This window comes from Excalfactoria chinensis, chromosome 1 (assembly GCF_039878825.1).
Source record: "Excalfactoria chinensis isolate bCotChi1 chromosome 1, bCotChi1.hap2, whole genome shotgun sequence".
NCBI classification, from domain to species: domain Eukaryota; kingdom Metazoa; phylum Chordata; class Aves; order Galliformes; family Phasianidae; genus Excalfactoria; species Excalfactoria chinensis.
Window position 1 is genome coordinate 58,628,463 of NC_092825.1, and position 24,930 is coordinate 58,653,392.

Below are 24,930 nucleotides of genomic sequence, written 5' to 3' on the forward strand. Positions count from 1 at the left end.
CGTTATCAGTGTCAGAGATGGTCTTGATAATTCCTCATGTGTTTTTTCTCCTTGAATAAAACCTACCTGAATACTACAGTGTTGTCCATCAACATGGGGTAACATACAACAGAGCTGCCTGTCTCTTTTGTGTGCTGATCTTCACTTTATTCTGCCCGTGACTTCAGCTACACGCATTGCACTATTGCCTGTATCAGCATTCCCTGGAAGCAGCAGCACTAGGATAATGTAAATGCCACCTTTTCAAGGCATGATGGACAAATCTAAACCATTCACTTCTCCAGCAGTCACCAACAGACCTGCCTAAAGTTTTCGCATCAAGTACTGATGAAGAAACTTCATTGTAGACATTGCCTATCAATGTCAAGAGCACTAACTTCTCATCCAGCTCTTCAAGATTTTGCTTCGATCCACTGTACTCTATTTTGACACAGAGTTTCTCTTCCTAGCTTTAGCTATAGAGAAAATAAAGACCCAAGTAAGTTCAACTGCACTATCAAAGCGCTGGTAGATACCCAATCAATGAGCTCAGTGAACCCATTGGAAAGAAGAAAGAAAAAAAACCAGGTCTGTTCTGAACAATACTACTTGAGGCAGGAAGCAACGCAGTGAAGCATGCATGCACCCAGCTTTTCCTTCACTACAGGTATGTCACAAATCCACAGCCCAGGGCTTAGTCAGGGCGATGAATCACTGACAGATGCAAAGATGAAAGCTGAGAGGATTATCCAAGTATCTAGAAAGCGCGTAACTTTAGTCTTGTTGCCTAGTCATAGAACCACGTAACAAAAGGCAAAGCACTGCAAGAATAAATACCGTAGCCACGTATATGGAAAACAAGAGCTGATGCCTAAACACAAAAGGACTACTAATAAATAAATTAGAATTTTAAAGAGTACTTTACATGTACATTACTTTGCATGCCCCTCAGCTTGAGAGGAAAGGGCCTCAGGTTAAAAGTACTGCACAATGCAGCGTTGCTGCAACCCTGACAAGTATTCTTCATGGTACAACACAGAATCCCTTCTACTCCTGAAGCATTGCAGTACCTAGAGAAAAAGACATCAAAAACATCCAAGCTGTAATTTGGGCTGTTTCTTATTCCCAGGCAGTAAGCCTCACAACTAAACACTAGTTGAGGAGTGAGGTACTCCAGCAGAGGCTTTTCAGTGTGGCAAGTCACCTAAAGAAACTTTCTGTCCTACAACATAGGAGGTGGAGACAATACCAGCCAGCCCTGCAGAAGGAAAGAATGAGTAAGCGTTAGCAAAGCCTAACAGGTTAGGAAGTGAACACAGTTGTGTTACTTCAATGTGTAAGGTGTTAAAGGTTAAGTTAACGGAATAGTTGTAACACGCAGCTGCTGTTCCTGAAGTCCTCAAACATAATTACTACAGGAGCATGGTTTGGATTTTTGCACGGAAGCAAGAAATCTGTAACTGGCAATAGATAGTTATATCTCAGTAGTGCAGGGGTGTTACTCTCTTGTGAAAAAGATCTGAAGGATCAAATAGCAAAACTATTGGCTCACTTTGAAGAAAAATCAAGCTCTTACCAGACTATTATGCAAAAGGCTTGCCTATAAATCCCATATTATTTAATCAATTAGCCTTAGAGTACTCCATATACTTGAAATCTAGCTTCACAGAACAGCGTTTACACAGAACCCCCAAGCAGTAAATCCTCATATACACAAGGTCACTTTTCAAAGGTTGCTGCCAATCATCCAGAGAGAAGCCACAAGCAACTCCATATACACACACACATTTTTATTTTAATAAATAGTGTTTTACAGGCTCAGGCTTTTTGTTGTTGTTGTTTGTCTTTAAAATCACATATACAGAACAGAAAACTGCCTGACCAAGTAACAAGAACTGAGCTACTAACCCTGGGAAGGAATGCATGCCCTCTATAACACTGGAGACCTTAACTGAAAGGGGACAATCCCATGGGCAGCAAGGTAATTTACATCACAGATTAGACAACTTGAGAGAAATGTGGCCAAAGTAAAATGAGCGACCATAAATGGACCACTTGTCTTTACAGAGCCACAACAGTGCAAGGAAAGCAAAGAGCCCAAAAGCCTCCATCTTCTAGTGTCACCCCTGGATGCACATACACGTCTTCACATCCTTTAAGCTATACATTCTAACCACAAGTGGAGAGGCTAAGCACAGCAGGTACGCAAAATCATTCCATTGAAGAAGTGATTGGATGACACAGTAACGTTACATTTTGAGATTTTAAATTAGCAGATGCTTTTGCATTCCCTCAGTATGGCAGTGGAACAGATCCCACCTTTTATTATTATAGAGGTTTAGTCCAAAAATTTCCTGTTGGCATTAGCACCAAAGAGAGCCACTCTGATTTCTGGCATCATCTGTTGAGAAAGGGTACATCAGTTATATGCAACACAATTGCTGAGCATTACCCACTACAGGAATTGTGCGATAGCTAGGTTAGTCTTCAAAACTAAGAAGGCAATTCAACTGAGCTTCCTGAAGCTTTCATATTGCCTGCTAGCCTGTAGACAAAGGATTGCTTATACTGCAGCAAGAGGAAGAGATGTCACAGCTAGTATGTCCACTAGGATATAACAGCATCTGAAAGCTTCTCATACTGAAGCTAGCTTCAATAAATAAAGTGAACCTCAGTATACCAACATCTTGTCTACAGAAGCCTCTCAATACCATCTCTTCCTGAGTTTTATGCTCATGCTTAATCCGAAAAGTATATCTTTGGGGAAAAGCCATGTTTGTACTTATTGTACAAGCAATAAGTAATCATGTTTCCCTTCAAAAAAACAGCTTCTTGTTATCCACGCTGAAATCTGAACCCACACAATATTAGGATTTAATTACAAGACAACACCAGTTAATTATTCCTCTTCTCACTTTAGCTGTGAGAGAAACTCACCTGCTGGGCTACGAGATCCAGCCGACTTTCCAGGGTATTAGAAACCTTAATTTTACCGTCACTATTGTAGATTTCAACACCTCCAGAACTAGAAAGGAAAAATAAAAGGCATGAAATCCAGGACGTATCCCAAAGATATAACGTGGCAAAGATATTATCCCAAAGGTGCACTTATTAGTGAGCCAGAGGTATAGGTAACTTTCTGTTGTAAACAATCATTTTTTGATCATGACTTATTAAGAATCAACACAAAGTGATGCAGTGAAGTAGTAGAGCAAAGCATCTTCACAGCAACTGAGCACACAGCTACATACAACGATACTCATTAGCGTGATGTAAATACAAGCAAGCGCTATGAAATTTGGCACTTCAAAACAGTTTCAGACTTTGTATTTTATTATTAATAACGTGCTTGCAGGTTTGGGAAAGTGAAGAAGAGTACCTGAAGTTCTGTTTGCTTGTTCATACATAAAATGATCAGTGATTTTCAGAATAGGCAGCTCTGTTCCATGTTAATTATAATTATCTATGGAAATAAAGCCTAGCAGGCCTAACAAACACAAACTACATGTGTCATTATCCTGCAGCACTATGCCTTCCACCTTAGGACTCAGTCTGCTTCCTGGCTACACTTGCATACTCCCACTCTAAAAGGCCAACAGTTAATCAAGCTTCTACATACAGTTATTCTACACTTCAGTACTGTGCAACAGGCTTGAGGTAGCAGGAAGCTTTTATTAATAGTTCTGATCCACTAGAACAGCAGTAGACACTGCAGGGATGTTACACTCATCACTTTCTAAGGTTGTTCCAATAGCTGTATTAAGTTTGGGCTCAGTAAAAAAACAAAAAAGACTCCCATTTTCCTTACATTTCCTCTGGCAGGAAGTTGTCTTGGTCAATGTGAATATCCACATCCCTTTTTGTGGCATTTTTGTAGATAGGAATGCTCTTCTGTACAGCAGCCTAGGACACAAGATAAGCATCCAATTAACATGGGTAAATGCACACCATTAGGATCTGGTTGCTTATTCATTCGGAGTTAAAGAAAAAAAAGAAGGGATTGAGGTGTTTTGTTTTGTTTTCTAATTAGGCAATCAGTACAGCTTTTGAGCCAAGAACAATTATTATTATTATTACTATTGTTGTAGTGGTCTGTAGTTTCCCAGGTAACACCCAAGCAAGGAAATGATACCCAACTTGAAATGTATATTCATTTATTATGGGGTCCTTTTCGCTCTTCACTTTTTCCTCTTACACTGTAACTGCAGCAGAAGTGCAGCTTAATGGCATGCTTGCTTGTTTTCATGTCACACATATGGGATCTGAGCAGCAAATACTTTCAGCCAGGTCTCAGCCTTCATGAGCAAGGATACAGTCATACCACTGGTGGTGTCTTACCTTAACCATAGGGAGATCTTGTTTCCTGCACCGGACAACTATTCTAGGCTCAAGCAGCTGGTAGAATCCCTGCACAAGATAATCACCACAGTATCAGAAAATTGTCATTTTAATTGTCCCAGAATTATTTAACCCCCAAATAAGAAAGGAGCTGATCTATTTGAAAAACAAGATCTGACAACGCTAGCCTGTCCCAACAAGTACTTTCCTTCTAAGCTCACCCTATGCAGGTAACTCTGAGAAGGTGGCAATGACATCCAGGAAAGCTTTTAACTACAGATGTGCTCCCTGTTGGCCTAAAGTTTGGAACTCAAATGCAACTAAACGTGCATACCATAAGATTGAGTTGCCCAGATAGTATACATGATTATAAAAGGTTGACCACTGTCCAATCAAACTGAGCAAACTGTCATTTTCCTGTGCAGGTCCTGAAGAAGACATGTTGTCGTTTCAGTTCAGTTCCTGTATCTCCTGCCTTGTAGTGCCTGTATTAATACATGACTACTGATCCTTCAGCAGATCAATCTAACAAATCAAGATGGACGTGGCTACTTTGAACAAGTAAGACAGGTTTGTTTCATACACAGCTAAATGTGGCATGGAAACAAAAACAGGGAACTGGAAGCACCAGCTGGGAAGACTATTAAAAGCACTCTGCCATTAAGCTGCAGACAGGAAAGTTTGTGGCCGGTTTCTCTCAGTTTATGGCAAAAGGACTAATTCACACCAGATGGTGGCACTAGTGGCTGCACAAGTGACCTTGGTCAACACTTCTACATTTTTAGCATATAAGTTCGGGAGCTAGAAGATCGTATTGTAGGTAAAGCAAAATTTAGTTTCATGCTTTGCATGTGTCACAAACGTATACAATACTGCAGTGAGTACATCAAAGCCAGGACTAGCTTTGCAGGTAACTACTGACTTCTAGGCTTGAAGAAACAGCTTTACCCAAAGCTTCATCTGAGTGGTTCATTTCAGCTAATTACCACAAAAGCTTAAAGCATGGATCCTAGACATGCACATTACATACAATTTATGCATGCACATCTGCAATCATTCCTATAACGGGAGCCAGATGCCTGGTATACTATATTTTACACTTCAGAATAAACTACAGCTGTACCTGTTCAGAATCTAAGATCAAAAGATATAGCAGAAGTGATGTTTAAAACTCAAAGATCATCCAGCAACGTTTGATCTATAGTAGCTGTATCCAACTGTAACCTCTAGAGTTGGTTTCATTTGAAGAAAGACACCTAAGCGAACAGAGCTGCAGTCATTTATTTGCTATGATTTAAATATATACCTGTAGAACTAGTCCATCCAGCAGTATTTGGTACCTGGCAGTATCCTTCACCACCCTGGCAAGTCTTAGCTTGGCCTCATTCAGCAAATCCTGCATTCAGAAGAAAAATCAGATCAGCAGAGCCCATCTGTTTGGCATTTGGTTTCATGCCTACCAACTTTCTGTACTCCTATTATAGCTATCACACCCTGCCAACACATAAATGTACACTCCAGCTGGTGTTCATCCAAGCTAGACCTTCATCTATGTGCATGGCACAACATCCTTCCCAAACAGTTCCCCACTCTCTGCCCTGATCTGAACCCAGTATAACCAGAAGCAGCTCTTTTTTTCCACGAAAAAGAAACCTTGGTAGTAAAAGGATGGTATTCATATTAATTCACACAGCACCTGCGTAAGTTATAACTTGTTGTCTAATCTAAACTAATAAAGTTGCCCAAATCACTATTTTTTCCAGCTTTGTGATCAAGCAAAGAAGTCTAACCTATATTTTTATCAAACATTAAAAAAATAACCCACACAAATTTTGTAACCAGTGAGTTGAAAAATCAAAAGTCAAAGCTTATTTTTAATTCAGAGTAGATGCTCTCGAATGTCTTTGTTCTGTAGGTCAGTATCAGAAGAGATCGATCACATTTCTTTAAGATTCAACTCAAAGTCAGCTCCTAGAACTGAACCATTCCTATAATTACTTCAGAAGAAGCAACCGTATGATTGGGTACAAAACCTTCCCTACTGTTCTGCCTTACAGTGTTTAGTAGAAAAGTGCACTTTAATGCAGTCAGTTGTAAAGCATAAGACTATCGCAATTCAACATCGTGGTCAAAATACAGTTAACACTACCGCCTCTAGAGTAACACAGCATTTCTGGAAGGGATCAACTTTGTTCTTCGTGAAGAAGAGTAAAGAGCCAATAAGGGAAGGAAGAACAACTAGCTTGTGACTCTAAAGGGCTTTAAATGAGGAAGAGCGTTATGTATTACTCAGAAGCATGAGACTGAGTCAGCTGATACATGAGGAAGAGATTACCCAGCAGAGACACAATACAGCTAGTTCTTTAGCCGCCCCCTTCCTACTCACTGTCAGTACAATCAAAAACTTGAAACTAGCTCTTTTCTTCTGCTAACTCTCCTTTTTCATAGCAGCGTCGACTCAAACATTACCAAACGTTTTACATTTGACCTGCTTATCCTACAGCTCAACAGCACCACCTAGCTAGAACACAGAACGCTCCAACTGTTGGAGATGGGATGAGAAAAGTGGTGGTAAGTAACTTCAGGCTGCACGATGAGCAAAATAAGGATACCTTGCACAGAGACACTAAACAGCAGCCCGCCTTGGTAAATGATCACTCACCCTACACATCCACACAGAGACCGGTTACTTACTTAGCAGAAAAAGAAGCAAACTTTTCCATTTACTAAGGATGAGAGAAAAAACAAACTGGAAAACAGCGCATTAAGCCACACCAACCTTAATGGCAGCAAACAGAACTTCAAAGCTCTACGGTCTGTAAAAGAGAGTCCTTTCGAGTCCTTAAAAGAAATCAGCTATTGTCCCAACAGTAGATAAAACAGATGCCTGTAATGCTCCCAGCAGAGAGCTGTTTCCCTTTTAGAATAAGAGGCAATAGAAACTGTGAAAACAAGCTAAAGCAGATTAGTAAAAAGCTGGATCATCATCATCAGTGACTTTTCAGTTTACCTGGGAAAGCCACCTCCGTATGTAGATGCAAACATTACTCAATCACAAACCATATTTTATTTCAGAGAAAGAAGCTCATTTCCCAACATGGGATCAAACCTTGGCATGTTTACTGCAGACATACTCACAGAAATAAGGTCATCCCTTGCTTTGAGGACCTTCAGTCTTGCCTGATTCATCAGGTTGGACATCTGACTGCAAGTTGCATGATAAAACTGAATCAGCCCATCAGGCTTTGAGTACAGACAGAAAAACTACAACACTTAACTGTATACATTTAAAAGTAGCAGTAAAACAGTGCTGCTTAAATATTTAACCTGTGCCTGAACTCGTGTAAATGATTACAATGCAGAACCCCATTGTTCAGCAAAGACCCACCAAAACTAAGCCTGACACAATCATTTGTGCCGCAGTAACAGTCCAAGCTGCACCTTTAGACATACATGAAAAACCAAAATAGATTTTTTCCACCAAACCTCCAACCAATTACACAATTGCTGCTCACCATTGATAATTAAATGCTCAGAAAAATTAGAAATTCGCAATTAGAACTCACTACATTAAGCTGCAATTTGTCCACTTACCAGAGCTTCAGAGAAAATCAGTAATAAGAGGAGAGCTCAGGCTCTGAAGCCAACCACCTAGCCTAAGCAACTTACATTTTCTTTTGCTGCTCAATTTGTTTCTCTTTCTTTTCATAATACTCCATGATCTTCAGCCTCTGCGTCTGAACAAGGCGACCCTTCTCAATGTTGAATTCTTCTTCGGCCTATAGTAAAAATTACAGAACTGAAGTGTAAATTGATTCTACGGGCTATAAGAATCAAATGAAATGGCCACGCGTTAAGAACACGTTCGCAGATAAACTAGGATCATGTAAATTATGGCTCCCTATAAACAAAACATCAATACTCAACCAATACTCGAGTCAAAGAGAACCTTACTAAGATACAGTTTATTTCATCAGTATATGTGTGAGAATGCCAGAATTCTACAAATAATTCAACCCATGCCTTAAACATAAATGTATACTTAAATATAAATGTATGCTTTTGTTCCCCTGTATACTTACTAACACACATCTACAACTGAGTCTGTAGGTAGCTACACAGGCTTAGTACAGTTACAAACCTGTTTACAAACCAGCTTTCACCAAGGTAATTCAAATAGTTAACTTCCATATTTTTTTTTTCCCCCTTTTTCCTTGCAAGCTCGATCACAAACATCCTTGCTTTGATTTCCTACTGACGTCTAAGCCTAGCATACACTGGAAGCCAAGCCAAATTCAGAGTAAGAAAGGAACAGCTTGCTACAAGAAATCTTAGCAGAAGTCTAAATTATGCAGGAAATTTCCTCAATTCTTTGTGTTGTCAAGTTATGTAGAAGAGCTGGGGAAAGCGTTCCACTTACTCCAGTCTGTTCACATTGCTATTCAGCTCTCCTGTTTGCATAAATGTATAAGTGAACGAAAATGTGAATTTATTCATATCCAAGAACTGCTAAGAAACCTGGGCAAAAGAACAGCTCCAACTGAGTTACCTTTGTAAACAGATAAGAAACATAAACTGCATTTGGTAGCATCATTTTTGTCATACAATAATTCTTAAGGGAACTACAGAAAAGTTTCTTAGGGCTGCTCTGAGTGCAACTATCAAACTAGGATATCAGAAGCAGTTCCCCTTTTGCGCTTACTGACATTGAACTTCCACTTTTACCTTTGCATCTATTTCTTCAGCCTTTTCATTGGCTTCCTGCTCAATGAAAGCCATCATGTGCTTGATCTGCAATGAGAGAGAGAAAAGGTATCTTCTGTTAGAAAGGATTTTGATGAGAAGCGTATCCTTCAGAAAGGCACAGATGGCACCTGAATGAACCCTGCTGACAGAGACCACAGCAAGCACACGACAAGACGTTTAGAGACTGGTATGCATGCACTATCATATTCAAATGTAAGATACTTTTTGAAACTGCTTTACAGGACCAGCAGCTCAAAGACATACAATCCAATTGTATTAAGTTCTGCTTGTTTATTTTACACCATTTTGTGACCAGGTTTAAGTTTTGGTTCAAATCTAGAGCAGACTATAAGGAATCATTGCCCAATCAAACTGCCATATACGTGAAAAAACAGATGGTAAAAGGAAAGCGGAAGATTTTAGGCATACGCTGTGGAAGAAATGAACAGGTTTCTACATCCTCAAAATGAAGTCAACCATTTTTATTTCAATTCTGCTTTGCAGCACTCGGGATTGCAAGTCCACATACAATGTCAATGTCTTATCCTGCTTGCCTGACTTGGATGGCTGATTGAATTAAGCTTTAGTTCTGCTTGTATTAAAGAGAGGATGAGAGAGGCGGATAAAACATGGACATGTATTCAGCGAACAGCCTTGTATTGACGAAAATTATTATCCTTTCTATGGGAAGTCCTAGATGTCAGGATGGCTTTAACTACACGTGACTAGCAAGGTAAGACAGAAGAACTAAACATCACTGCCAAAAGAAAGCAAGTATATTATTGAGAAAAATCTCTTACTTACAGATGATTTTCAATGTGAAAATTGTTGAAAGCATCGTGGCAAGTAGTTAAGAGTTCAGATGCCCAGCAGGCAAATTCATGCCAGGATTTATGTGTAGGCAGAACCACTGTGCACTGCTTTTTTCCAGTCAACAAGATCACCCTAGTTATGTTCAGTAGTGTAATACAAAAGTTATAGGTGTGAAAGTCCACTGACACTGTGTGTTTCACATATCCACAAAGCCCAGACTAACCCATGAAGTCTATCACAGAACCACAGAATGGCCTGGGTTGAAAAAGGACCACAAGGATGATCCAGTTTCAATCCCCCTGCTATGTGCAGGGTCGCCAACCACCAGACCAGGCTGCCCAGAGCCACATCCAGCCTGGCTTTGAAGTCTATGCTCAAGTTGAGCAAGGCCAACACGAGGTCAGAAGGAAAGAGAATAAAACCAGAGAGAACGCAGTGCAGCAATTCTCCTTTTGGAGAAAAGCAACCCACTGATTTTACTTTCAATGTGATGCTTCCCTGCCAAGAGACTATGTTTACTGAATGAGAATGTGAGACACAAAGCGCTCATGATGCAGAGCACACTCAGGAGCTGCCAGGTCCGCCCGCTGCCTGCAGGACCGGTGCTGGCTGGATCTGTGCAGCTGCTAACTGCACACACAGCGCCCAACCTGGTGCCGGGCAGGACTCTAGGCAGGGGCACTATTTACTGTCAATAAGGACACAGCGCTCTGGCTCAGAAAGAAACGTCCAATGTTCAGACTTCAGCCTTGTAAGTTTCCATTGCAGAAGCAGCCCGGCTTGCACCACTGTGCTTGAAGGTACAGAAGTGAAAAGGACAGAGAAGCGCTCAGTTCCAGCTAGCTCGAATAAGCACAGCTAAACAGCAGTGCTTATACAAGGGCAACGTATTTATCAGCCTCAAGGCACAGTTACGCGCTGAAGACAGCAGCACACCCGGGCCGGCTTCAGAGAGAACCCAGCTACAGCCTACAGGCCGCTGTTCCGCCGCCGCCACCACTACCCCCAACCCGCCGAGCCGAGCCGAGCCGAGCCCTACCTGCTTCTGTACGTCGGCATCGCTGAGCGCCATGGCGGCGGCGGGCGCGAAGGAAGGCGCTTGGAGCCCGAGGAGCGGCGGTGGGAGCCGGCGGGGAGCACGGGCGGAATCAAATCCGGTTCGGGTCACAGCTGCCGCTGTGTCACCGCGCCCCGCCCACTCTCCCCTCCCGACCAATAGGAGCCTGTGTTTTCGTGACGTCACCGAGGGCGGGGCATGGCGTGAGGCAGGCTGCCATCTTGCGGCGGCGCTGGGCTGTTCTGGCGGGCAGCCGGTGGGTGTCCGGTTGTTTGGAGCTTTGCGACCGCTGCTGGTTTATGGCACGGCTTGGCGCGCGTAGCGCTTCACGCTGACAGGCGGGGAGCTCCTCCTGCCCTTCTGCAGCTGCGTTTACTCAGACAAACAAACAAACAAACACACACGGCAGCTGTTGGTTACGCGCTAACTTCCCCCACAGCATCGCCGCTACCCGCGCCGCTTGTTCCTACTTCCCCAACCGAACCACGCCTTTCCCGGCCTCCTCGCCCTTGCGGCGGCGGCGGGCGGTGACACGGCGGTGACGCACCGCCTCCCCCCGCCCCTCCATCATGGCGGCGGCGGCGGCAAATTAGGGCAGAGCGAGCTCTGCCCGGTGCGCGCGCGCGCGCCCACCACCCCCGGCGGCTGCGGCCCGGCCCGGCTCAGCGCCGCTGCTCGCCCCGCCCGGCCTGCCCCTCTCCCTCCCCTCTTCCTCCTCCCCGCCCTTCGGCGGCGGCCGCAGGTGAGGAAGGGCCGGGGTTGCGGGGTGGGGGGAGGCGGGCGACGTCCGTGCGCCGGTTTATTTCGTTATTTTCTGCGCCCCCCGCCGGCCGGGAGGCGTGCGGGTGGGGGGAGGGGGCGGGCGCGCCCCTGGCGGCCGTCGGGCTGCGGCCGCTGAAGGGCGGCGGGAGGAGAAGCGGCCGCGGGGGGATGGATGCGCGCCCGCACCTGGCCCCGCACCCGGCGAGCGTGCGGGATGAGGGCTGCGGAGTGCGGCCCGCCGCCTCCTGACTCATCCCGGCTCCGTGCTGCCGGGATATAAATATCTCATTCATCGCCGTAGTAACGGAGTGGCTTACGCTGCGCTCCCGCAGAGCCGCGCGGCTGCTCCGACCCCGTTTTGTGGTGCTGTGGGTGCCTTCGGGCCGAGGGGCCGGTGGGGAGCGATAGGAACAGCGATCCTCACCCGTTAGCAAAGCTGTGCAGAAGTGGCTTGACAGGTGGCTGACAGCTCTGAAAACAGAAGCTTTTCAGAGGACAGCCCGCACAGGTCTTGGTTTTCTTTCTAAAGAGCAATCAAACGTCGTGCCTAACATGCACACTTAATTACAGCTCCTTCTAAGGTCAACCAAAACCACCGCCCAGGTACATGGCCGTCACGCTTCCCAGTGCTACTATCCATTACGTGACACTGGGGACCAGTAATGGATACAGCATTGATTCATCTCCAGTTGGGATCGGCGTGTTTGGACTCAGTAGTTCTCAGCTTATTGAAAGCAATCTCTTAGTCATGTACTCTTGGAAAAGTAGGACGAGGAGTTTGTCTGCCAGCCAGCCCGCAGCCAGGTGCTGTGGAGGCCCTGCCTGCTAGGGGAGGTGTTTATGAGGCAAACTGCTGCAGGGTTGGACCAGTCCGCGCACGTATCTCATCCCAGTCCCCTACTCAGCCCTTCTGGCGAGGTGGTGGAGCGCTGGCTGGTTTCCATGAAGTTGGCGAAGGTTGTGGATTTGTAGCTGCACGTCTTGCAAGCAGCTCCTCACCGCTGGGTATGTCTGAAAAGCAACTCCCGTGTAAATGTGAGGCTGTGAGTTAGAGACACGTGTGGCCAACTGCTAAAGCTGGGAGCAGTTACCTGTCACAGAGAGATAGACCAAACCCGTGAGCTTCCTTAAAGTGACTTGAACTCCAGTGCTGCAGGTTTGTAGCCTCTCTAAATCTCAGTGTCTGTGCTCGGCTCAGCAGTTGCCGACTGAGACCATGTGTACTTTGAAATAATTCCCCAACGGCAGGAACTTTACTGAGGTGAGATTGTAGCTGGTAAGTGAAGCCTGACAACTTACTTCGAATCTTGGAATGACTCTTTTCGAGCAAGACTTAGGTACTGTCATTGCTGGGGCCTTAGTCTTAAAAATACAGCAGTCTGTACTGTGCTCTTGGTTCTGGATCTGTTTTTAGCATGTTACGCAGAAATTGGTCGAGGTATTGATCACCTGTTATTTATATAAGCATACAGCAAAATAGTTTGCAAGGCTACAGCTCCACATGCACACGGCATGTCTGTGATGTGCAGCAGTCAGATGTGCGGCAGCCCTCGGCAGCAGCTGCTGAGTTGTTCTGCTGTGCAGTATCGCTGCATTTTGGCTTTTGAATGGTGTGTAGCAAACGTGGCTAGAGGCACACTGGGATTTTTCATGGGAGGACTGAAATATGGCCGAGTCCCCTCTCTAAGGGATTATGTTGGCCGTGTTCATGGGTAGATTTGCATCGCCCTTTAACTAACATGTAACTCTTCTGTGGATTAGGACATGACAGATTGCTTGAGGAAATGCCAGACTGAGTAGGGCTGCCGTGTTCAGGTCAGTTGAACGGCTCAGCCCACATAGAACAAGCAGCATTGGTTGGTTAGAGGAATAAAGGGCAGCAACGGCTTGTCCAGGGGTAGGTTTTTCTTCCCCAAGGGTGCAGAATTAGAGATCTTGTGAATTACTTCCTGCAGAAAAAAAATATCGCCTCATTGTGGTCTCCTTAGTTTTTGAAGAAGCAGTACATAAATTTGCTGAACCAGAAATGACCTCCTTGCTCATGTTTTGAAGGGCTGCGTATTCCTGCAATGCCTTGTTTCCTCTGATCCACTACATCTCCCAGGCAAGATTTTTGTCTTATTCTCTTAAATCATTTCTGGCTTCTTTTACATCTTGCTCCTCTAGTGGAAAGCTCTCCTCCCTCTGATCTGGCCGTTCAAGCTGTGTGTCCTTTTCTAATCCCACTCATTCCTGAAAAATGGTCTTTTCTGCAGTACTTACAGTATCCGAGCCAGTATTTGTGTCTTTTTGAAAACAAAAACAATAGTTAGTAATTGAACATGAGTAATTTGGTTATGGTGTTCTCTGGAAGGAAGACCAGTGAGTGATTTTATTGAAGCATGATTCCAGTCTGATGTTCTTTTTTGTGAAGCTTAAGATAGTCCTTCCGTTCAAGTTCCTAACTGCACCTTGTCATTCAGTATACAACTACCTCGCAAAATACATTTGCCCAAGGGGTTACTTTTTCTCAGTTGAAGTTGTTTTCTGTCCATTGCTTTCCCAGGGAAATATTGGCCACTGTTTAAACAAGCTGTGACTCTGACTCTCTTCCCTCCACCCCCTCCAGAGGTGCTGAGCTAAGCATGCTTCAATGTTCATGAGCTAGGCCTCACTGCTGCATGTGGATCACTGTGCTGGTATAGGGTCTCATTTCTGTTTCAACACAATTTTTTCTTCTTCCCTTTCATTTTCTCTGAAAATCAGTTTTAAAGGCTAATATTTATGATACGTTCAGAGCCGGTCTTTGGTATGCATCACAGTGTCTGGATTTTTGTAGACCACCCATCAGGCTGATTCTTTCTGGACAGGTCTGTACAGGTTGGCTTGAAGGGCTCCCATTCACTGTGTAGGCACTGCAGGGAACGCTTTAGTTTCAGGACTGTGGATCTCTGTGAGCAAAACAAAACTGAAACATATTGAGATGCTTTTGCTTTTTGGTGAATGGCATCTTTCACATCTGGTGACGCAGAGGTTGCAGCTGGGGATCTGGCCTGAGGAATACATCTATTGTTAATGATCCTGAAGTCTCCTGAGTATTTCTTTCCAAATCTCTTGTGTTTATTAAAAGCTCAGTTTGTGATATTGGCTGAAGGGTAGCTGCGTATCGTAGAAAAGTCATGTTTATCCTTTGCTGTAACTTCTTGCGTTTCTGAAGCATGATATGTCAAGTGTTTTCTTGAGTTTTTGACATTGATTCTTCCTGTGTAAATCGCTGTTTCAGTCCTAGCTGTAGCGAAGACTCAAGTGAATGTTTCTGGTAAAGGATTTCAAGAATTTGAAATACACGAGAAGAGGAATTGCCTCCCAGAATGTAGTCTTCAGGAAAGTATCCTCCTCTCTTTACAATAATGAACAAATTGCATAAGGTGGAGTTCTTACAGTTTAAAGAAGGAACTCTTAGCCGATTTTCCACCAACTCTTTTTCCCGTTACAGCTTTAGGTTTTAAACTTGGCTTGAATATTTCTTCTAAACATAACCACACTCTGAAGTGTGGTTGTAAATTGTAAATTCTCAAACTCCTTCAGTATCTGTTACGTTCCTGTTCTGTAGTGTGAGCGTTTCTGTTGGCCTTCCAATTGGGCATCCATTCTGATGGCCAGGTGTGAGCTGCTGCTTATCTTGGAGTGACTCTTTGAAGTGATGGAGAGCTTGATGTTGAAAATTCATTTGAAAGCTCTTGTTGCTGTTGGGTTTATCAGCTTGATTGGAAGTAGTTATCCAGGCTGTTCCTTACATAAAATGCTAGAACATGTTGGTTAGTCTGACACTTTGTTTCAATCTGCTGTGTTGCTTTTTCCTCACTTACATGTTGTCTTTTGGGATTTATTTAATTTTTCCTTGTCACTGATGACTGTTTCTAATTTCTATTTCCCCCAGCTTTTCCCGCTGTTCTTATTTGGGTGTTTGAAGAAGCAACTATACCAATAGTGAAATAAGGTCATTCTTTGACCAGATGTTGCTGTTAGATACAGATTTCTATTTTATGAGTATTATTGTCTGGTGAGAAATCCAGGACACACGGCCATCTGTTCTTCCAATCCCAGCAATGAACATAGAGTTTTCTGTGTTGACCGTGTGTTTTCCATTGCTGTTGGAACAGTAAAATGAGGTTGAGACAACTGTGGTTGAGACAGTTCTCTCTTTTCCTGCGATCATTTCTTTTTTGCCTCGTAATATAGAATCTGAGAAAGCAAAGAGTGAGGAAAATACCCTTGTGAGGCTTAGGGGAAGGGAGTTTCCTCTGAAGTTGTCCTTTTTATCTCTAACTGCAGTTAACTGAGTCTTCAGAGACCTTCAAACCTCTTTGCATGACTACGCCTGTGTTTTTGTATGTGGTTGGGTTGGGAGGTATTAGGAGGCAGATACGTGGTGAGGAACTCTTCAATTTGCTTTAATGTGAGAGTATGTATGCCAGGCAGGAGTGAGAAATTCCACTGCTAACTGCGGTCAGAGCACTAGACTTGAAGGCATTTGGTTTTACTCTGCATAGTTTTTATTAAAATAAGAATGCATAGGATATAAAGGCAAAACTCTGGATATTACTTTATGATTGTTACATAATTCTGTTATGTATGAGTTCATGACCTATTGCAACTTTATAAAAAAAGAAAAGAAAAACAAACCACTCTCCTCTTTCCTTACAGTGTTCAGTAACCCAGAGAAAACCCTCCGTGCCCAATAAGAGCACTGACACGTTGCAAGCCAACCCGATGGCGTCCTCTACTGCTGTGCCTGTAGGATTTCACTATGAAACAAAATACGTAGTTCTCAGCTACCTGGGGCTCTTATCACAAGAAAAGCCACAGGAGCATCCTCCTGCTTCAACTCAAGGTAATATTTCACGTGCCTATTGACATATACAACTGTTTTTGCAATTAGCACTTGAGCTATTTATGCATGTATGCAGAATGTCAGCCTGTTTTGTGTTGTCCGTCTCTCACTTAAATGAATAATAAAGTGAGCAGTAGGAGGTTCTGATCGGAACAGAGTTGTTTTGTTCAGTTTACTGTTTTACTTTGAGCTAGGCCAGGGCTGACTGGCATTTATGAAGGTAAAAAAAAAGTTTTATTAGCTGTCTTCAGGTTAGGAAGGATAGATTTGTGTTACCGTTGTTGAGCAGTGTTGGGAATCTCAGGCCATGCTTGCTTTTTGGGAAAACAAGTAGAATTAATGAGGGGTGAGGAGGTGTTTACTTGCATAAAGCCTGAGTGGTGACTTAAGCAATCTCATGTACTAAATAGTTTTGCCCAGTTATGTTAACACTTCTGTTGTTGTCAGTCAGTGGCAGTGTAGGGATGTGAGACTTAATCTGGCCTACACTGCGTCTACTTATTCGTTTATTTTTAAGAAGCCGAGGACTGCATGGAGTCAGATGTTTCTTCCAGAACAAGTTTATATATGTACAGGAGGTGAAGCAGAATCAAATAAGTTTGACAGATTGCCTTTCATGTTCTAGGTTGTGAAGCTTCCTTTATCTTGTGTTGGCAAACGTTTAAACAGCATTGTGTATCCAGATTTTTTTGCTGTTCTTTGTGATGTATCTGTTCCTTCAGAAGTCCTGATGAAGCCACATTTAAAGAAAAATATTGAGCAAACATTTGAAAATATCTACTCTGTTACTTACTGAAGTTACCTGTCGGAATTGAGAAATGCTTGAAGAGAAAAGAGAGCATCGGAGTTAAGGCAGAAATAGTGGTATCAGTTTGGCTCTGTAACATATGCTGGTTATGTGTGTAAAAATAAGCTTTGTATATGTGAGATGTGTCTGTTTCTTCCATTGTGACTGTGTCTGCAGCCCATGAATGGAGAGACACCTTCATGCCAATATGCTGTTTCACAAACCTATTTGCTGGAAAAAGGGGTTATTTTAGGAATAGCGACTCATACTGAATAACCCATCTGGGATAGCTTCTATAACTGGTAGTATGTCAAGTAAGTACAGAACTGCAGCGTGGAAGAGTCTAAATCTATAAATGAAAAGTTCAGAAAGGAAACATAGTCTTAAAGATTTCTTTCTATAATTTGGTTCTAGTTCCCTTTGGAAATGGGGAGGAAACCAAACGGTTTGTTAGTACTGAAACCACTAATAAATATTTGAAGTCAAGATCGGTATTAAAACTGCATAGAGAGGAAGCTACAAACGCTTAAATACAGTTTTTCTGATCAGTTAATGAGACTTTTAAAGTACTGAGTAAAGATAACAAATCTACTGTTCAGACACGATTTGGATACGTTAGCTTATGTGACAGCAGAGTATGGTTGCATTTGCTGTTAAAATACTCAAAAGTGTTGATAGTTTCATCCCTTTCATTCATTGCTCTGAAACTTCTCTTTAAAGAGGAAATTGTGCATTTCCCTTACCCAAACTCCCTAACCCTGAAAGTCAATGAAACTTTTCCTCACTGTTATGAGATCTGTCTCAGTGATGTTATCTCTTTATGATCAACAAATGTGGATAAAATATTTTTTCCTTCTTTTTTCCACCTGTCTCTCATTGTGTTGACAATGCCTTGGATGGACTTCATCCTCTTACTGAACTAAGTGTCAAGACTAATCTTGTGTTTAAGGATTTGTTTCGTTCTTTCTGAACCAATTTTTCCTGTTGCTTTTCTGTTTTCTGTGTTTCCAGCACCTTTCGTTTGTCTGGCAATTACTTTTGAAAGATCTTTTCTCCTACTTCTTTTCTCATTGCTTGTAATTGAACAGTCAGCTACACAGGCTGTGTGTGGCAGCAGCTATTTGTCTACTTTAAAGAGCTGTATGCATATTATTTGAATATCAAGTAGCTACATGCAGCCTGTATTTTTTGTTGGCTAGCATGTGGCTGGTGTCTATGAACTGAAAACTGCCAAAGCAGTGTGCTCTGTATGCTTGTCCCCTAGGGGGACAGTGAGAAGAAGAAGCCCATAATGGATGTTACCTGTACTTCCTAGTGTGCTGCTGGAAGACAGCTGGGCATTACAGTTACAAGCGTGGTATAAGCGGCCTGCTCGGAACAAGAGATGTGAAAGCCAGTAAATGAAAATGAATGGTTGTTGTTTAGGATCCCATTGTGAAGAAGAAACTTCTGTTTTTCGTAAAGAAAACACGAGGCATAATAAAAATATGACATTACATCATGCTTGCTGGTGTGTTTTTCATATGTTGTCATCAACCATAGAAACAGTACCTCGACTGACCCCCAGTTCATTTCACTGATGGTTTTTGTGGTACTTTAAAACACCATTCACTAATCTTTCTATTCTTCAGGGCTGAATGCTTTTATTTACAACTTGAGGAGGTTCTGATACGGAGTACCTGGCACTGAATCTTATTTTGCCTTAGTTTGCTTACTATGCTGGTAGACCTTCCATGGGCGACAATTTAGAAAGCGATGTTTGACTGTTGCTTGTTTGTAGTTCTGTTGCAAAGCAGTTATCTGTTTAATACGTGTCGTTCTCGTGAAGTATTGACTTTGGTTTTTGATTCTCTCATATGCATTTCTTTTAGATCTAAGTCTTTACTCTTTGATTTCTTCATCTGTCTATAATGTATGAGGAGTATCCAGAAAGGCTGACTTCACCGTTATTATGTTAATCTTTTCAGTCTCCTTTTTCCAGTGGAGGGTAACACTCCTCTAGAGCGTGGGTCAAAGCAGGATCCTAATTATAGCCAGCTTGAATCACTCATTGGAGGATCTTCTCTCTTTCCATTACATACAAAATGCCAAAATATGAATATATGTATATACCATCTATAGTTAGCATTTGTAAACCTTTTAAGAATCTACTCCTGCACTGGTATCCCGGATTTCAGTGGAACTTCTACACTCCAGTTAAACTAGAGTCTAATGGTGCTACTTCATCTGCTACAACTGATAGGAGAAATTGAATGCATTTGTCCATTCACCCGCTGCACTCATCTCCCTAAAACCTCAGCTTTCTTGCATATCGTATTAGAGAGTTCTTTCTCTATGTCTTTCTATTCCAAAAACTCAGATAACAGTGAAATCTTTAGGATACTTGTTTCTCATTTTTTTTCAGACGTATCTTTTCTGGAGTGATTATTTCCAGAGAGATTTTATTTAGTAAAGAGAAACCTCAGACAAATTACACGGATATCTACCTCACTGTATTTCCTTTGGGATATTTTGACTGGTTTAGGGTTTGTTGCGAGAAATATGGCTACAGTTACAGCTAGCTAAAAAGACTTCTGGCTTCAGACAAAGGTGGACATTTTTAAAGTCGATCTCTGATCACTAGCTTGAACATTTTATTCAGATAACTGCTGTTCACACGGGGACTAAGAATAGAACCGTCTGCAGTTATCTGGGCTCCTGAAGATTCATTGGACATAATCTTTTGTCATTACGGCTCTATGGTTATCCTACAGTTGATTTCAGTGCAATGCTCTCTAGTAGATTTTGGTGTCTCCAGAGGGAAATCCAGCAAATTTAGAATTGAGACGTAATTTTAGAAGTTACTTTTCATACTGTTTTGGCAGAACAGTCATTTTGCATAGCACCCAAAGTCAGCCTCCTTAGAGCCTATTAGCGATGAACTCTGCTACTGACTGGTAGGTTTTCTTATAGGTGAATAATGTAAGTTGCTCCAAGAAACCTGATGTAGTATACATGGTAAAATACTGTGTAAGTTCATACGATCTGAAGCAACTGGTAAGTGTAATTATATGTGTGTGGAAGCTGTCAGTTACCTGCTTATTAAATCGTGAGGAAGTGCTTTTGTTTTTCCAGAACTCTTCTAGTGTCTGTAAGCACTGTTTCAAACACTAAAAATAATAACAACAATACCAAACACTGGGAAACATTTTTACATCTTTTCACCTGATTACAAAATCTTTGCAGCTGGTCATAGTTCTTACTTTTTGAGTGAGTTGAAATACTTTGATTTTGTGATTGATTTATATTATAAATGCTTCTTTATGTTTAAAAAAGGAGCGATTTTTAGCATATTTTCTTTCTTAATCTACTTTCCCATTATTTGACTTCATTCCATGTGGTAAAGATTCTCAAGGGAAGTGTTTTTATCTGTTTGTTTTTTCTTTCCTCGACTGTCTCCCGAATAAGAAATCTTAATGTCATCCCTTAACTCATGTAGCACGCAAGAGATTTATAGTCAAGGCTGTTATTACATGGTAGCACAGATGACAGAAGAGGTGAACAAAACTTAGCCAGTGTTGTGGTTTCCCTGAGATGCATCTTATCCATGCTACTTTTAATCCAACTATTTTGCACTATGTTTTGTTGCCATGCGAAGTGCTCTAAATATTCAAGCATCGAAGCCATTGCAATCATATCCCACACACAAATCTTAAAGCTGAGTAGTGCTGAACTGGGATAATGGAAGAAATTGGTTTTATCTTTATTCTCTTCAGTTTGAAGTGAGTTCTGTTGCATCTCAGAAGATAAACATATAGCTGTACAGAACTGATAGGCTTTGTGCATTTTGGGTGAGCTCAAGGCTCCTTAGTGGCCATCCCATATTTAACATTACTATCTGTTTTATGTGGTATTGACCATCATGATCGGGTACCTGTCGCAAGATTTTCTATCAGCAGTCGGCTTTTGGAGTGTCTTTTGTAGACTATCTTGGTTTTCTTTGTACTCTTAAGTTCTTAAGTATACCCTGTATCTTCTTTTAACCTTTGTAGTGCCCTGTTGGTCTATTAGGAGTTAGGGGAGTTTTTGAGATATTTTTAACTTAGCTGTGTGACTGATTTCTTAGAAACTTTCCTGTCAGGGCAAAACATACATACTTGAGCTGAAGGGTCAAGGTCTGAAAAGATTCACGTTGTATGTTGGAGCAACTCAGTGGTAGTGGGGGAGGAAGGAAAGGGAGCTTTTAGGATATGACTTAGAAAAAGAATGAGACAGTCCTTCCAGGAATATGAGTTCTCACTTTATTAAGACTCTCAGCCAACAGTAGACTGCTAATTTACAATGTCTCATGTCGGTTTTGGTTCTTCTTATTTTTGGACTTTTTTTAAGTTTAAGTAGAGTCTTCTTATGGCTTGTAAAGAGCTGCTTTTAAACATCTAAAATCAAAGGCTTCCTCTATGTATGGAGGTCTGTTCTGTAGAGTTTGCAGAGGTGATGCATATGCTTTCCTAAAAAGGAAAAAGGCAAATACATCTAGAAAGAGATTTGCTATGTTCTTGTCTCTTCTCAATGATTGCAGAAATTTTAGGTACTTTCTTGTTGTAAAAAGTCTGAGGTATTAGAGAAGTATTAGAGTCACGCTGAGAGTAAATTTGTAATTGAACGTTGAATATATGAAAGTTTGTGCAAAATCTTAAGAAAGAACTCAGAAATGGAGTAATTGTTAAATTAAAATGGCTGGCACCACACAAGAGCAGTCTGTGACAGGCTGTCCTGTTGAAAAAGAAAAGAGGTGAAATGCCTTTAGTCTCTCCTTATAGCTACTGTTGTTTTGCTAGCTTTAGTTAACACAAACACTGTAGAATTAGTGCTGGTTCTCTAACTAATGAATGGCTTCCCATCCCTCCTCCTCCAAGGCTGAACCTTGGGGAACAGGTTAGTCTTGTATTGTTACTAAACTTCCAGAATGAACGGCCTTACTGGCAGAATTTTACTGCACTTCTGCATTTGTTGGTAGTGGCAACAGTGTCTGAATGAGAGCCGTGCTGTGCCTGAGGGACTTTTTGGACATTTTTTCTCCTACTTTGCATGTTACCTCCATGTACATGAAAAAGAAAATCCTAACAACAACAGAAACCAACACTTGTGCAGAAGGGAACATTTGTTTCCTAAATAGAAACTAGAATGCACTTCTTGGAAGAACATGTAACAGAAGTTTGCTCCGTCTTTGCATTGGAAAGGGGCCTTTCAGAGTCAGATTAGCAAAAGCCCTTAGTAGGCAAACCTGTAATTTGAGAAGCATTCAGTGTTTGTATATCTTACAAGTGCCATTTCTGGTGTGACTGTTTGCAATATTAAAGAATGAACATCTACCAGGAGCTATTTTTACTTCTTTCTTCTACCTATTTGCCTACTGACATGGAAGTTGTCTTAAAAAAAAAAGAAAAAGGTGTTGCTTGCTTAGGAGCTTTGCAGTTGGAACACACTATTCTCCCAATACTGCGTGCATTTTTAGTTGTCAGAGTCAATATACATGAGATGCAGAAAGCTGAAGTCCAGGGATAATTAGGGTAATAAACAGAGCAAAGTCACTCTTCTGGGAGGGGTATGGTTTTGGTTTTTTGGCACGACTGTTTAGTCAGGTGCTATTGGAATCAGCAGCAGCTGCAGAGTTGTGGGTGTTACAAGATGGAAGCCATTGACTGCTGTACTGATTATCTAAACAGCTCTTTTGTATGCTGGCAGCCGTGGAATTTCTCTTCCTTCCATTTTCCGGGTGACTTATTATAAAGTATGACAGCTTGTCATGTGTGATCATCATCACATCAGTCCCGTGAGAACAAGTGCTCTTCTGAATACCCTCGTCCTTTTGGTATACAGGGTGAAGCACAGGTTAAAATAAGAGTTTGCGCTTGCCTGGACTTGTTGCACTTGACTGGGAATCAGTGGTATGGTTTTTCAAAGAGAAAACGTTAAAGGGGATTGACAAGGTGTCAGTGGGTGTCTGTTCATTAACCAGAAGGAGGAACAGTTTGCTCCTCTCTGGAATGTATGGCTCAGAGTGATAGAACAGACTGTTTGAGAAGGGATTTCAGAAGCAGAATGAAGTTATTCTGGATGTGATGATGGTGATATAGTTGTGAGGTTAAGTAAAATAGAATTTAACTGACTATCTGTTGTTCCTTTGGACTGTTCAGTTAAGGAAACGTAAACGTTTTACACTGACCTATGTGTTAGCTGGCAAAAACGTGTCTCACAGCTATGTGTTGAAATCACACTAATCCCAGAAGGGAATTCTATGCAACATAGAAAAGTAAGAGAGCTAAGAAACTGTGTTTTGGGTAACTGTTGAAAGCAAGAGAGTTCAGGGCTAACAAGGACTGATTATCCAAGCCCAAATTATCCTAAAACTTAGGGAAGTAAATGGCTGGAAGTGAGATTAGCAAAGAAAAGTTTTGTGACCAATTTTGATTCATGTATTTCAGGAGTAAGTTGATGCAGAACTCACTTTTAGGTACATGTGGATACAACATTTAGCTCTAAGTAGGACGTTTAGACTAACCTCTGCTCCAGTACCTGTGCCTAAAAGCAGCCAGTAATTTGCTGTACTGCCTTATACTGAAGGAGTTGACAGTTAGAAGGCAACTCAAATGTTCTAAAATACTTGTGCCTGTTTAGAAATAGATTGTAGTTCCTCTTTATATATATATATTATATATATATATATATAATATGTATATAGGTATATGTGTGTGTATATATATATATATGCACAATGTAATAATGAAGATGATTGAAATTATATATAATCTTGAACGATATGACTGAAACAATTTCTTGTGACAAATAACACTGAAGATGTACTTGTGATATTTGGGAATGTGCAGCCATTTTGTGTCCTTAAATGATGTAACTAGGAAATGAGGATTGACAATTGACTGACCATTGTGGGATCATTTGCATCTGCTGTTACTTATGAACCCGGTACTAAGTGATTTAATTGTGGCCTGCGGGCTCCCGACAAACAATGAATTGATGTACAATTGATGTCAGGTCAGAACTTTTCATTGACAAAGCAGAGTGGTGTCACCTTGTATTCCAATATTATTCGTATTTAGTAAAATAAGTTCTTTCCTTAGATTGCTGCCATTGTTTTTGTTCATTTCCCCCCTTCTAGGGGCAGCAGCCTCTATCACGGGTAAATCTAGATAACCCGATTACAGTGGTTTTGTATGTTTTGCAGAGATCAATGTAAACTTTGTATTTTGCTATTTAAAATAAACAGCAAGCTTAAGTTAAGATTGGGAGCACCTACATTGTTCTGCAGTTTGATAATGAGTGAATTAGTTTTCATGATGGCTTCTTCATGTGTATTTTGGGTTGATTTTGGTCTTGAATTCAAGCTAAGTTTGTTTTTAAAGCTGTTACGTACTCTGCGGCTTTACAGGTCTGAATTTCTAATTTATTATTATTATTATTATTTAAGATTCATATTCTATCTTCCAGAAATCTTGAACTTTGTGTTTCGTAGTTCATATCATAAAACTTACTTAATAAATGCACTGAAGGCGTCACATATCGTGCTGCTTTCTGAAA

General features: G+C 41.7%; 2 protein-coding genes across 2 annotated transcripts in view; one reads left to right on the plus strand and one right to left on the minus strand.

Moving 5' to 3' along the window:
- Window positions 1-1,748: 1,748 nt before the first annotated feature.
- Window positions 1,749-11,507, minus strand: ATP6V1E1 (ATPase H+ transporting V1 subunit E1). Its single transcript, XM_072326712.1, has 9 exons — window positions 10,916-11,507; window positions 9,043-9,108; window positions 7,987-8,096; window positions 7,456-7,522; window positions 5,624-5,713; window positions 4,318-4,386; window positions 3,788-3,882; window positions 2,917-3,004; window positions 1,749-2,380 (listed from the first exon to the last, which is right to left on the minus strand). The coding sequence occupies exons 1-9, from the start codon at window positions 10,946-10,948 to the stop codon at window positions 2,318-2,320; spliced, it is 681 nt and encodes a 226-aa protein (XP_072182813.1). The 5' UTR covers window positions 10,949-11,507; the 3' UTR covers window positions 1,749-2,317.
- BCL2L13 (BCL2 like 13) overlaps window positions 11,486-24,930 on the plus strand; it is a 40,365-nt gene continuing 26,920 nt past the window's right edge. Inside the window, exons 1-2 of the mRNA XM_072326711.1 lie at window positions 11,486-11,675; window positions 16,382-16,568. Coding sequence (XP_072182812.1) covers window positions 16,448-16,568 — 121 coding nt within the window. The 5' untranslated portion in view covers window positions 11,486-11,675; window positions 16,382-16,447. The remainder of the gene's footprint in view (window positions 11,676-16,381; window positions 16,569-24,930) is intronic.

What these genes read in the sequence shown, in the direction of transcription:
- ATP6V1E1 (XM_072326712.1), bottom strand. Translation starts at nt 10,948, where the DNA reads ATGGCGCTCAGCGATGCCGACGTACAGAAGCAG. An exon ending in ATGCCGACGTACAGAAGCAG is followed by an intron (nt 9,109 to 10,915) that starts GTAGGGCTCGGC and finishes CTCTCATTGCAG; the next exon opens with ATCAAGCACATGATGGCTTT. An exon ending in TGGATGGACTAGTTCTACAG is followed by an intron (nt 4,387 to 5,623) that starts GTATATATTTAA and finishes TATCTTGTGCAG; the next exon opens with GGATTCTACCAGCTGCTTGA.